Source organism: Barbatula barbatula, assembly GCF_947034865.1.
Source record: "Barbatula barbatula genome assembly, chromosome: 13".
Classification (NCBI taxonomy): domain Eukaryota; kingdom Metazoa; phylum Chordata; class Actinopteri; order Cypriniformes; family Nemacheilidae; genus Barbatula; species Barbatula barbatula.
In genome coordinates this window covers 20832281-20845319 of record NC_136776.1, presented here as the reverse complement: position 1 = coordinate 20845319, position 13039 = coordinate 20832281, and the positions used below count along the sequence as shown (strand labels likewise).

General features: G+C 40.3%; 1 protein-coding gene across 2 annotated transcripts; it reads right to left on the bottom strand.

The window, feature by feature from the left end:
* Window positions 1-1933: 1933 nt before the first annotated feature.
* Window positions 1934-9193, bottom strand: nab1a (NGFI-A binding protein 1a (EGR1 binding protein 1)). 2 transcript variants are annotated; one of them, XM_079472082.1, is made up of 8 exons: window positions 9057-9193; window positions 6971-7755; window positions 6729-6862; window positions 6397-6448; window positions 4688-4807; window positions 3835-3994; window positions 3602-3739; window positions 1934-2746 (listed from the first exon to the last, which is right to left on the bottom strand). In XM_079472082.1, exons 1-8 carry the CDS (start codon window positions 9157-9159, stop codon window positions 2670-2672), a joined length of 1569 nt encoding a protein of 522 aa, XP_079328208.1. In that variant the 5' UTR covers window positions 9160-9193; the 3' UTR covers window positions 1934-2669. The 2 variants fall into 2 exon arrangements, with proteins under 2 accessions (XP_079328208.1, XP_079328207.1); XM_079472081.1 differs by having other exon boundaries at window positions 4679-4807; window positions 9057-9190.
* Between the last annotated feature and the right edge of the window lie 3846 nt (window positions 9194-13039).

Below are 13039 nucleotides of genomic sequence, written 5' to 3'. Positions count from 1 at the left end.
TTATAAACATTATAATACTCAATGAAAACAGTGCATATGGTCAGCGAGGCGTTGTAGGGTTTTACTGTAGGTTAGTCAAATGCATGGTCTATAATGCAATTTTATATTGCACAATAGATCTCTGACCTTTACAATACCAGCAGTTCACCCACCAGACGTCAGAGTTAACAACCGAGTACCTCCAACAGTCTTTTGTGGTTTGGCCCCCTAGTGGACATCATGAGAAGTGACATGTCTTGACCCCCACACACTCTTTATTATTACCAAACTTTCTTAGTTTTGTTCATTGGATGACTTCAAGTCAACATCTTACCCTGTTGTGATTACTGTAGTCCTTAGATCAACGTAGTGCTTCAATCTCAATTGAGTTATAGAGTACGTCCAGATGATCTCATCTGAACCCACACACACACCTTCATACCCAATGTTTCCATATAGACAAGTTTACATGTCGCGTTTAACTAAGATCAGGAAACACACATTTAGGTTAACCCCAGTCGCGTAGGAGGGGCCTCGTGGGAAAGCATGCCATCAAGCCAAAATACAGTTCAAGAGGCTGTTACGAATTATACTTTCAACATGTGTCACTTCCCTAACTTTTAACACTTAATTCATCCCTGCTTCCTATTTCCAGCCGAGCAAATACAATAAATGAACAAAAAGTTGATTTGATTACGTATTCTTAAGTTCAAGTGTATTTGTAAGTATACTTCATGAGCTGTCTTTTTGTAAGGGTTACCCTAACCTTAACCCTTTCTTCTATGATACAGTCTATACAATTGTTTTCTGCAAGCCACAGTACCGCACCGCTGAGAGACATGTTTCCGCCCACATTCAGGCACCGCCCCCACATCTGGGTCACCACGGTGATCACACTGAGAGATTCTGTAGGTGTTGTGACGTCTGTCTGAGGAAGGCCCGTATAGGGCTTCAGAACATATAAGAACCGATGAACGCACTTTTGTGTGTGTGTGAGCGTATGTGGGTGTTTAGCATTAACGCAAGTGTGACACAAACAGAAGAGGAAGCTGCTTGGATCAGCATGATTTATGAACCGCTTCCAGATTATGAGCTGTTTTGCAGGGCGCCTCTATAAATAAATAGCTTGATAAGTTTAATGACGATTAAGAAGATATGTGTGAGTAGGTGCTTTGGTTTTATGTGGAACTGGGAATGCAATTGAAAGATCTAAGAAAAGATTTTGCGTTTTATCTCACAAGGAGATTCGATGTGATTTTGGCTCATTTTAAAATTGCAATATTCTAAGCAACAAAGCAAGTGATGTTTTATCATTAGAGCTGTTGAATGATTAATCGTGATTGATCGCATCCAGAATAAAAGTTTGTTTTTACATAATTATATATGTATGTATGTATGTATATATATATATATATATATATATATATATATATATATATATATATATATATATATATATATATATATATATATATAATATACTACGGGGCAGTTTCCTAGACAAGGGTTAAGACCAGTCCCAGAGTACCTTAAATGTTAGAGGTGTCTTAATCGAAACAACATATCTTAAAATATATCAGTGCCATTGTTTTGTCTCAAGATGCTACCAGTAATGTTTTTTTTTGTAAAGTATGTTTTTAAAAACTATTTAAATATCATAATTTAACCAGGACTTAATCCTGGTTTAAACTAATCCCTGTCCGGGAAACCGCCCGGGACTAAACCAAGACTAAAATAAATGTAAGAGCTGTCCGAACTGAACGGTTTTCTTGTACAGCTGCTTTTTAACAATGAAAATTGTAAAAAGCGCTATATAAATAAAGCTGACTTGACTTGAAAACAGCTTGCACTGACATATCTTAAAATACATCAGAGCCTTTGTACCGTCTCAAAATGCAAAGTAATGTTTTTTTCTATGGATATTGTGCCAAAAACAATTCTTGAACCCCATTTTCCAATTAAGTTTTATTTGTACGACAATTTCAAAGACAACATACAAAAAGTGAAAACCGTGACAGATGTGTTTAGCAAAACCAGTTAAAGTTACACAACAGACCAGCACATCAGACAACTAACATGTGATAAAACATTTACAAACTTTTAACTACAGTCACATAAAGACACTTAACATCTTATGACAGCAAGATACACAATCTTGTTATATAATGATACAGGCTAAAGCTGGACCGAATGCACAATACACTTTTTTAAGTACCGAAGATCACAAAATGTCGGCAAAGCTATCTCTACATATTCAGTATAATTTAACAAAGATCACACCCACGCTGACAGATCAATACGAACAGACGAATGTCATCGATTACAAATGGCAAGGAACGATGCAACCTAACATTGAACAAATCTGTAGACTACAGACCCGTTTACTACGAAACCTCAGGTTGTGCTTCAGCTGCAGAGTGCTTCCTTTGATAGCTTAAATAAAAATACTTTAGAAATAAAACATGCAATAAAATAAACCGTAGATTATGTACAAAATGAAACAGTCACACGAATGCTCCTTTAAGGTTTTTATTTGCACACAAACTGCAAGGCGTTTCTCTAAAATTCAAAGTAATTCTTAAAAATAAAAATAAATCTCTAGGCATTTACAGTTTGTAAGGCCACATAGCGTGGACACTAGATATCCACTGAGAAAACAGAACAGAAGTTTTATTGAGAGGTTGAAGATGTTATCTGGAGTCTTCTGGTTCGGATTTGATGGTGGTCTTGTCCAACAAGCAGGAATCTTTTTGAGAAGACCCATTTTCTGTGATTGAAACACAACAGTTACATTTGTACTTGTGTATGCTTTAGTTTTCTGTATGGGTAGGAAAACTTAATTCTGCATATCTTAAGATTTCAAGATAAGTTTGGGTAGGTGGTAACAGTTTAAGATTTTGGAGCAATTTTCAGAATTTTGAAAATACTTTTTCCTTGACTACTTTGTGCTCTCTTCATGCAAAAAAAAGGGAAATGTTTGTGCTAAATCCATATTTTTTATGTATGATGTTTTAATTTACTTCATGTCAATTTTATCAAAGGTCAACATAAGCGAATGCTTAAAAAGTTGGAATGTTTTTCTGAAATACTTTTAACATTCGGTGCATTTTCAGTAAGCAAACAGATACTGTAAAAGTCATCTGGGGTGTACATTTTAGTGTCACCAAGAATGCGGATGTTTTAACGTATATTTCAGCTATTTAAATAAGCGGCGTTCAAAAGACGATCAGTAAATTACACCGACTGACATCTGGTTCTGCCCACAGTGTGGTGAAAGAAAAAAACCCAGTGCGTCAAAAAGACGAGTAAAATCCTCACCTACTCGCTAACGCAGTGTGGACAGGCAGGTAGGAGTTTCAGAGAGAAAACGCTACAGTACCTTCATAGATAACATTTGCATGACAGATTGCATACATTACACAAAGTTCTCAGATTTCTCATGGATATGTTAGTTGCTCTCACGCATCGAGGATGATACTCAGATAAAGGTGCTAATCTAGGTCACGCACACACGGTAACCTGGATCTCTCACCAAAGGTCCAAAAAGTACATGACGACATTAAGGTCTTGATGTCGTCATACCAGTAAAGTGTTTTTTGGGTTGTTGACTGTGGGCACTAACCCGTGGCCGTTTTTCTCTCGTCCGAGGTCTGTTGGTTTTGTCTTTCCTCCGTGATCTGTTTATGATGCCGCTTCAGCTCATTGGCCAACTGCCTGCCCAGCGGAACGTCGGTCAAACGAAGGTTCAAGGGTCTTTCGCCTGCATTCAAACACGTTGGATTAACACATTTGTATTTTATTGGATTCACGGTGGAGTCATCGCTGCAGATGGAAAGAAAGGTCAAGACGACGTACCGGAGACTTGCGAGAGTCCGCTGTTGCAGTGTTGAGGTGTGGGAGTGAGGTATTTCAGAGCCGCCGTCGGAATCCGCCAGTCCAAAGATTTCAGTCTCTCCTGGATGGCAGCGTCCCGCAAGAGCTCCACCTGCTTGGCCAACAGAGAATCAAGCTGAACCTGCACACAGTTACGGTGAATGTGAATTGAAGGTCTAAAACTATTTAAACAATCATTTTGAAAGAATATTAAAACAAGGATGGACAGGTATGTCGGTAGGATGTCCACTAAAGATCTGGAGATCTAAAAACATCTGCTGTTTGGGAACATCCGTTAGAAAGGGCGGTTTTGCATACATTGTAACTCATAAACAGCAAAAAATACGTCTTGCAGATGTAAATGAAGACATCAAATAGACTTTTCCCAGATGTATGCGTGTTTTCGGGGGAAAGTGTGAAATTGACTTCCAAACTAAACCCTGATAGCATACTGTACCATCTGGGAGATGTCTATTTGATCTCTGCCTTTACATCTAATAGACGTATATTTTTCGTCTCTGAGACGTCAGATGTCATATAGACATTTAGAAGATGTGAGATGTTTCTCATTCAGAATGTATTTAAAACAGCGCTTTTAAAGACTTGTGCTTTTTGTTTTCCTTATGCTGTTCCAATTGCTTCCAATTTTGATCTCATCTGTAAGTCGCTTTGGAAAAAAGCGTCTGCTAAATGACTAAATGTAATCTGGTAATAAATTACATTTACTTTTGACACTTTTCTCAAACACCTTCATTTTCAAAGAAACATGCTTTCAACCTTAACCACACAGACTTTGTGATTCACAAAAGATGTCACCAAGACTTACACTACGTACCTGCAGACTGTGTCGGATCGATTCATCCCCTTTAGATTTGGCCATCACGAGCTGCTCTCTCACCATCTCCTGTCGCGTGTGAAGAACATGCAGGGCCTCCTGCAGATCGTAGACGCCATCCTAACAGAAAGAAATGAGATCATGGAAAACCTGATTAACATGAAAAACTAAAGCTGAACTGGCAGAGTTTAATATCTCTACGGTGGCTTCATTTCTTTGCATCTCTGGGGAGACGTGACATTTGCATCATTTGGGAAAGATGTTGGTACAAAGTGATTCATCGCTGTAGGGCACAGAGAGGCTGTGGAGGTAAATCAATTCGTGAGAGATGAATGATCAAAATTACAAAGGGATGCCAAGACAGACAACTGGGAGATGAGATCTCTTTCATATTTTAAACATTTCACCTAGACACCAATGAGATTAAATGGAGAGCGGATAGAAACCTTTGCATATGTCTCCGGTGTTTTAGACATTTCTCGTGAGAGAGTTTCAGAAGAGGTCTCAACAATGTCTCAAACCGAGATTGGATTTGTCAAGTCCGCATTCAAAAGTCAATATTACTGAAGATCTCAACATGAAATCAAACATTTCTCTTCAAATGAACCCACATCCAGTTTAATTGACCTCTACACTGTCAACGTTTTTTTGCTGTAATTATGCTGCTAGTTTCCAGTAACTTACTGCAAATTTATATTTATGTCATTTATTGGCAGTTTGTTCAAAGATAAATGAATATGAAACATTAACAAGTCTTTATCTTTACAGAAGAAAACCGATAAAATAACAGCCTCGTGCAAAGCATTCTGGGAACCAGAAATCCACATAGACCTTTGGCAGTAAATTACATAAATGTAAATCTACAGTAAGTTACTGGCAAACCGAATATCTGTACAGTGTACACTTTACATACATTTATAAAATGTCTCATTTATATATTTTTATTTCTCTCAAGCAAATTTAGGAGAAAATGTCCACAAAGTGTAAACAATTCCTTGTCATGGTAGCAGTTACCAGTCGTTTCTCAGTGTTATTTCAGTTGTCACTGTAGCAGATCAGACTTTGTCACCTCTGAACGAATTGTCACCTTGTGTTCGCCCATTAACATCCTCCAGATTTTCCTCTGAGGTCACTACTTATGTGTCTGCGTGTGTCCACGTATGACGTTAGACTCAGGCAGAGACAGCCGCAGCGACGCGTGGGTAATTCTGCACACACCCACGGGGTGATTAAAAAAATTATGTTCGAGTCCACCGTGTACTTCTCCGCCTGTGCGCTTGTGTGTTTTCTTTATCCTTTTATAGAAAAGCTTTTAAATGCTGAAGTTTCATCACGCAGAGCTGCGATTCAACTTCCCGAGACTTCAGTCTTGTTGACTCACAGCTCCATAGAGATAGCACAATCATTTACTTTTTGATGTTCACCTTGAGGCACAGAGCTCTGCTCATGGGAGAAGCCACGTGAAGGCAACATTTCGGAGTGAATCATGACGTTAATTACACCCCCGAGATTATTAACAGGGCGACACGCTCTAATTTAGACACGACGACGGGCAATAAACGTCACAACAAGTAAAGTAATAAAGAGCTCCCGAGAAACCACCCGGAGCTCAAAATGATTAGAAAGATGAGGTGTGGCCGTCTTGGAAAATGAAGTAATGTGTCGCAGCGGCGGAGATTATAAATGTGAACTGAATTTAAAGAACTCACTTCGGATTTGATTCTCTTGGGAGATGGTTCCTCTTCTTCGCCGCAGTTAGACCTTAAAGACAGATAGATGGATTGGCTATGTGTCACATGCGTTGTGTCAAATGCGTTTCATTAAAGAAAACCAATTATATCAAATGAAAATGTTTATATTAATAAGTCCATAATTAATCATTGTTAGAATAGTTATTAGAATATGTAGTTAGTAGTTTATTGAACAATGTCAATTTAATTGATTGATTTGAATCTAATAACAAAATCTAATAAAAACTTTACATTAAACGTCCCAGCTATTTTTTTATTAAAAAAGGTAAAAAACAAGGTTTCTGTCTTACCTGTTGCTCCTGCGGGTGTATTTGTAGGTGACCTCACGTGAAATCTGCCTAGCTAGTGAGAAAAGTTCGTCCCTTCGGGTCAGGAGTGACAGATCTTTCATGCATAGCTGGGCAGACGCCTCGTTTACTGTAAGCTGGACATATACGTAAAATGACAATTAAAAGGTATTTTAGGTCAAAATGTCATTCCTCTTGAAATTTCTAATGAATAATACAGGAATCTTTGTGTCCGCAAAACAAACCTCATGCATCGTAAGCTGTCGCCCGTCCCTTCTCTTAGAATCAAACCGCCCGTAGATGGCGCTGTATTTCCGAATCTCCGCTTCCTTCTGGGGGTCATCTTCGCTCATCTCGCAAATGTGGCCTATCATCTTGCTTAGCTTTTTGTTGGCTCGGACTTGTTCTCTGATCTCACTGGGGTCACTTTTGTGTAACGTTTGGGCTAGTCTCTCGACGCACTCTGTCACGCACTGGACGGCGGTTGCATCGAGGATATCAAGAGCGTCGTGAGGAGAACACGGTGAACACGCTCCGGACGGAGATAGGCTCTGTTCACTCTCGCTACCCCAGAATCGACTCTCGCTAGCGCCTTGTAGCGGAGAGAACCCTGGAGTACCGTCCCTGCTGATGTCAAGTCTTCCTGGACTTGGGCTTGTGGGTAACATAGCTCTCGGTACCGTCAGCTGGTTCTGTTGGCCGTTGCTCTGTACCCCCGGTGAGCTTTCGGGGAGCTTATAAACCGGTATACTGCAAACGGGAAGGGATGTTAAAGGTTGGTTGAAGAGGGAAGGGTTGGTCACCCAGTCACGAAGAGCTTTCTGGAGTCGTCGGACGTGGAGTGGTTTAGTCGCCATGCCGACGAGGGCCATGATCTCAAGGAATTCTTCCTCGCCGGCCTCACAGAGTTGCTGGACATCGTCGCCGCCCTGCTGGATGAATGCTTCATAGTAGCACAGCAGGTTGGCCCTCTGAAGGATCCGGTACAGTTGTAGCTCACCCAAAGAACGTGGCAACAGTACCGACATGGCTACACCAACAGAAAAAAACAAGGAAGTAGTAAGAACAAAATATCGTAAAGGCATTCATTCAGAATAGTCTTTTCACCTAAATGGCGCGGTTTGTAATAATTGTAGCGAATGAGTAAACGGGAAGTCTCACTGCCAAAGTCACACACGTTTGCCACAGAGCCACAATTTAATGTTTTAACGTAAGTGTTTCAGTGTTTCTCAAAGTGTGGGGAATAGTGACAAGTGGGGCGCGACAAATGGGTGGACATTTAGTCATTTTTGTGTTTATTTATCTCTAATAATTACTTTATTATTTGACCATACAGTCAAAACAAAACAACGACATTTTAATGTAAGCCTTACTTAAAAAAAATCAGATTTGCAAATAAATTGCAAGAATGATTTTATGTCAGAGGTTTGTGACATGGAATGAAAAGAAAACTGGAGATTCGGCACCAGCAGAGAAAACCAAGACAGACAGTGGACCTACATTTTATTACCATTTTGTTTTTGGCTATTTGGCTATCCCCTACCTCCAAAGCGGGGAATGGCAGAAAAAGTTTGAGAAACACTGACTTAACGTCTCATAACTAAATTAATTTAAATGATAATTCACGACACAAAAGAAAATCACAGTTTTAAGTCACTTTTTTACGACAAACCGGGTCTGGTGTATAAATGCTTTCCACATATACAGATTTATACCAATAAACTTGGTGCCGGTTCGCACACTTTAGGGATGCCATCTAAAGTTGCCGTTTGGTCTTCAACTAAATATCTTTAATATCTTGTTAAATAATTGCCTTCGACGTTTACACCCTACCATCAAACTGCAACTTCTGAAAGATCATACTATTGAAAGCCCTGTCGAAATCTGTTAGATCTCTCCGTTCATGTATGAACAGGTACCAACCTGCAAGCTTACCTGATCTAGCACTTGCATGCACCTGGCACTTTCTGACAGACCAATGCTTGCAGACAATGCCGATTTAGACTTTAGACTCGAACCGCTTTCTTTTGGAAACTACCGTCCCCTAAATATTGCTACACCAATGTCCATTACTCAAATTAAACCAAATGCACCATTGGATGTTAAACCCTTAATGCACTGTGTAGTCTGGGTCTTATTCCAGAAGGACTCGGTTGGTTCCCATCCACCACTGGTAACATCCCACCAAAAGAACCCAAGATCCCCAGAAGAGGCACAAGAGACCGTTAGTTTCCAAGAAACCATGCAATTCCCATTATAACCAAACCCATTTAAGTTCTCACTGTTTTAACATTACATGCAATGTTTATATTACAGCTCCGCTTTACCTACCTCTCTTCCGCAGCTGGTGCGCGCGACTGCTCCCGGTGCTCGCCGTTGTCTCGGGGCTGCGCTCCGCCTCTCGCGCCGGAGAGAAAGTCCGCTGAACGTTCATCTTTGCCGTCTCTCTCTCTCTCTCTTTCTCTCTCTCTTCTGATGGGATATTCCGATGTAAGCTGCATTGCTCTCTCACTCCCACGCGCCGGTTTGACGCAAATCCTCGCGTAGGCGGCATCGAGCGCGTGGGACGGAATACCGAGAGCCCGCGCGGGCGGTGATGCTGCTGCTCGGGGAGACCTGAACCGATACGCACATCCATGACATATTGAGAAATATTAATTGGTTGTTCGGTGCCTTTTTCGTTTTTTACCGCACGACCTTCACCGAACGTGTTTTTTTCACGGTGGATGTTTCGTTTGACCTTCGTCGGTGGTGAATGTGTTTTGTAGCTAACTGTGGCAATAATAAACTCTTGTCATTGAAATACAACAAGTTTTTGAAACGCGTATGGCTTAGATAGTTTGGAGTACGCATTGCATCATGATGGTGCGTAAATGCGCTCACGCACCCACCCTCACTAGGTGACAAAATCCCCCCAAAGCCCACTCAAGACACTGCAACAGACCGACATCGGTGGACAGCAAAATCATTTTCGAGCATCATCATCACTCATCTCTTCAGCACTTTGTAATGCAAAAAAGGGTCCTGCCTTTCCGTTTAATCATAAGCCCCCCAAAACCAACAGCACAGCGGAATCTATTTTTACACTTAAGCCTTTACATAGCACTCAAAATGTGCAACTGTAAAGCAAAATGTAATCAAACTGGATGTTTAGATAAGAGGGCCGCATCGACCACCTCCCATCTGTCTCAGCATCTCAAGCTATTTTGGGTAGGAGGCCGGGCATAGCCATACAGCTCCTGGGAGGAAGTGCGTGGTGGGTGCCGTCATTTTCTCTTTCATGTTGCTCTCTCACTCACAACAAAAGCTTTTCCAAGTTAGTTTCCGCTTCGTGAGATGAAAATGACGAGGGCTCAGAAGCAAATCTTAAAGTTTCATAAGGGATCCTCGAATGCCACTCACTGTCAGTGTTTTGCTGTCAGTCACATGCATGCAGAATATACAGTACCTATTAGTGTATAAGCAGTCATGCTTGGATAACATGGAAAGGAGGTTTTGCACAAACTTGCAGCTCATGCCAGCTGGAATGCTTCTCCATTTATACGTTTGCCCACCGTGTTTGAGCATGTTCCTTCATAAATAAGACCTGAGAAGTGAGACAATGATGCACACACAAAAGTAAGATTCCTTTCATTTGCTGAGACCATGCAAGCCAAACACGTCTTCCTACTGCAACATGCCCACACACACTTGGTCACCCACGTACACACATATATGGATAGGCTTTGTGACGTGCAAACACGTCTTAATGGTGTGTGTGTGTGTGTGTGTGTGTAGACACCCTGCTCAGAGTGGGTGTTGCCATTACAGGGTAGGGCTGTTGACAGGGTATGCGTGGGCTTGCGGTCTTTAATGGTTAAGCCGACAGTTACTCAGAAAATCCTCTTTCTTCCTCTTTTAGCATACTTTACACTCACATAGCGCATTTCGTTATTACAAATGTGCTTGAACACCTAGACCGAAGTTCCTGCTTCGGTACACATGTCAAGAAAGGTTTACATGTTTAATAAACAACTTTAATATTGCAAAAAAAAGTTGAAATATGTTGGAGTATTTTAAACTCTTCATAAAAGTCTCAAGGATTTTTATTTCCACATGAAAGTGGAAAAAGTGAGAAAAGCGAAAGTGACGTATTTGTCGGATACCCGAGTACGCATACCCGAAATGTGACCTCTACGTTTAACCCATCCAGTCGTTACCTGCCGGCCATGAGAATCAAATCAGCAACCTTCTGGTCACGAGTCCGACTCTCTAACCATCACGACCGCCCACAAGTGCACACTGTAAAAAAATCCCCCCAAAAATAAAACATTTCTGACAGCTGGGGCACCAGGAATATAGCGTAAAATAACAGTTTTCCTGTAAAATTAAACTTTTCCTTACTTTTTTACTGTAATTTTTGCAATCATTTTAATGTAATTTCAACTGTAATTGTAACCGCATTTCAAAAGAAGACTGTAAAAAAGTTTTTTATAAACATGATTTTTTAAAGATGATTAGTTTTCTTGTAAATTAAATATATTCCAGTTTTGGACATTTACATTATAATATACGTGAACATTCTCAAAAACATTTCTGGTAAAATTATGTTTTTTAACAGTGTGGTCACCGGGGTGTTGCTATATGAGCCTATGTGGTTGCTAGGGTGTTGCAAAAGATTCCACCTCCAAATCTAAATGATATAAATAAATATGACTCAGGCTTTGCTTTTCTGCATTTCTGACCTATAGTCTCAGTCAAAAGTGATGTCCAACTTCGGAATTGCACGTATTAAAAAAAAGATGTATAACAAAATAAGAAATAATCAAATAAACATTTACAGTATAATAGCAAACATCAAGCCACGCAGCTAGTAATGTCGCTCATATATGTAAAAAAAAAAAACTTTGCAGTACAATTAACATCCAAAAGTGTCTTTGTTTTGATTTGAACTGTGTATATAGCATCGCCATTTACAAAGATGAATTTTCCATGAATTTCTACACACAAAACAAAACACACAAACATAAATGCACCCTGACTGACGTGTCAACGATAACCACAGCGATGTCAACGTCTCTACGCCGTGCGTATCCTGAACACCATGGCTTTATTTGGCAGGATTAGGTTGCGTGATTTAGCCCGAGGTGTGAAATGGATTACAGGTTGGGGCTTTAACTACAGATTAGGTGACAGGAATTAACACGCATACGCCCAAACGTAAATACACACGCGCCTGGTTATTAGCCCCCTATGTCTGGCAAAATGCGAGACCACCTCCAGTGACCTTCACTGCCCGCTTACAACCAATGGGGGGAGAGTTTGTGGGCGAGAGAGACAGACAGACAGAGAGAGACGCTCATACTGTTCCCCTCCGAACTGTCAAAGCTACAACATTGCCCGCCCACTGCTGTTTGTATTGCCCGACTGTTCTCATCTTCTCCATTTTTAGGGGATTTACCATTGCTAAAACATTACTTTTGCTATTGCTCATATTCACAGGTTTTGTATCTTGGATCTTGACCCCTGGCCTTATAGACACAGAAACCTTGTACGATGGACACGCATGATTGTACTTTTATGAACAAAATTACGATTTTGCTTTTTTTAATGAAAATGATGACAAGAGCAGAAATAAATCCAGAGACCATGAAATACAAAGATCTGGCGACCCTGTCACTACCCAAAACAAACGCAAAATTGTTAAAAATACGCACCAGGTTTTCATCAAGTACATTTATATAAAATGTTTAAAGAACTTAACTTAAAAAACTTTTTTTTTACTATTCTTTCCAGAACAAAGTACCATAACATGTTTTTGTTATTTTACAACCAACCTTTCACACAACGTTTTCACAACGTTTCTGCAGCATTAAAAAAATCTAAACAAACATCCAAGCATCCAACAACATTAATGATTTTAATAACCTGCAAAATATCGCAACCTGCCACGGTTGAAATATATCCAAGGTTTTATCTTGACATGAAAGCTTTGGTGCGTGCCACAAACAATGTGACATTTCCTCATGAATAAATCCGCGAAGCAACAATGGAAATTCTCAGATCACCAAGACAAAGGGCTCATTACACATCAGCGCCATGATCGGAGATAATAAACTCAATCACGTCTCTGAAATGCGGTAAACATTCATGTGCGATAATTATCATTAGGACTCTTTGATGTTTGGCCCTTCGGCTTCCAGAAACGAGGCCCATGAGAAATGGCTCCGCCCACAGTCCCGCCCACCGCACGGTAAACTCCCGGGTCGATTAATCAGGGCGAAATAGCAGAAAAATAAACAGCACAATTGACGTGATTCACCACACGGCGATGA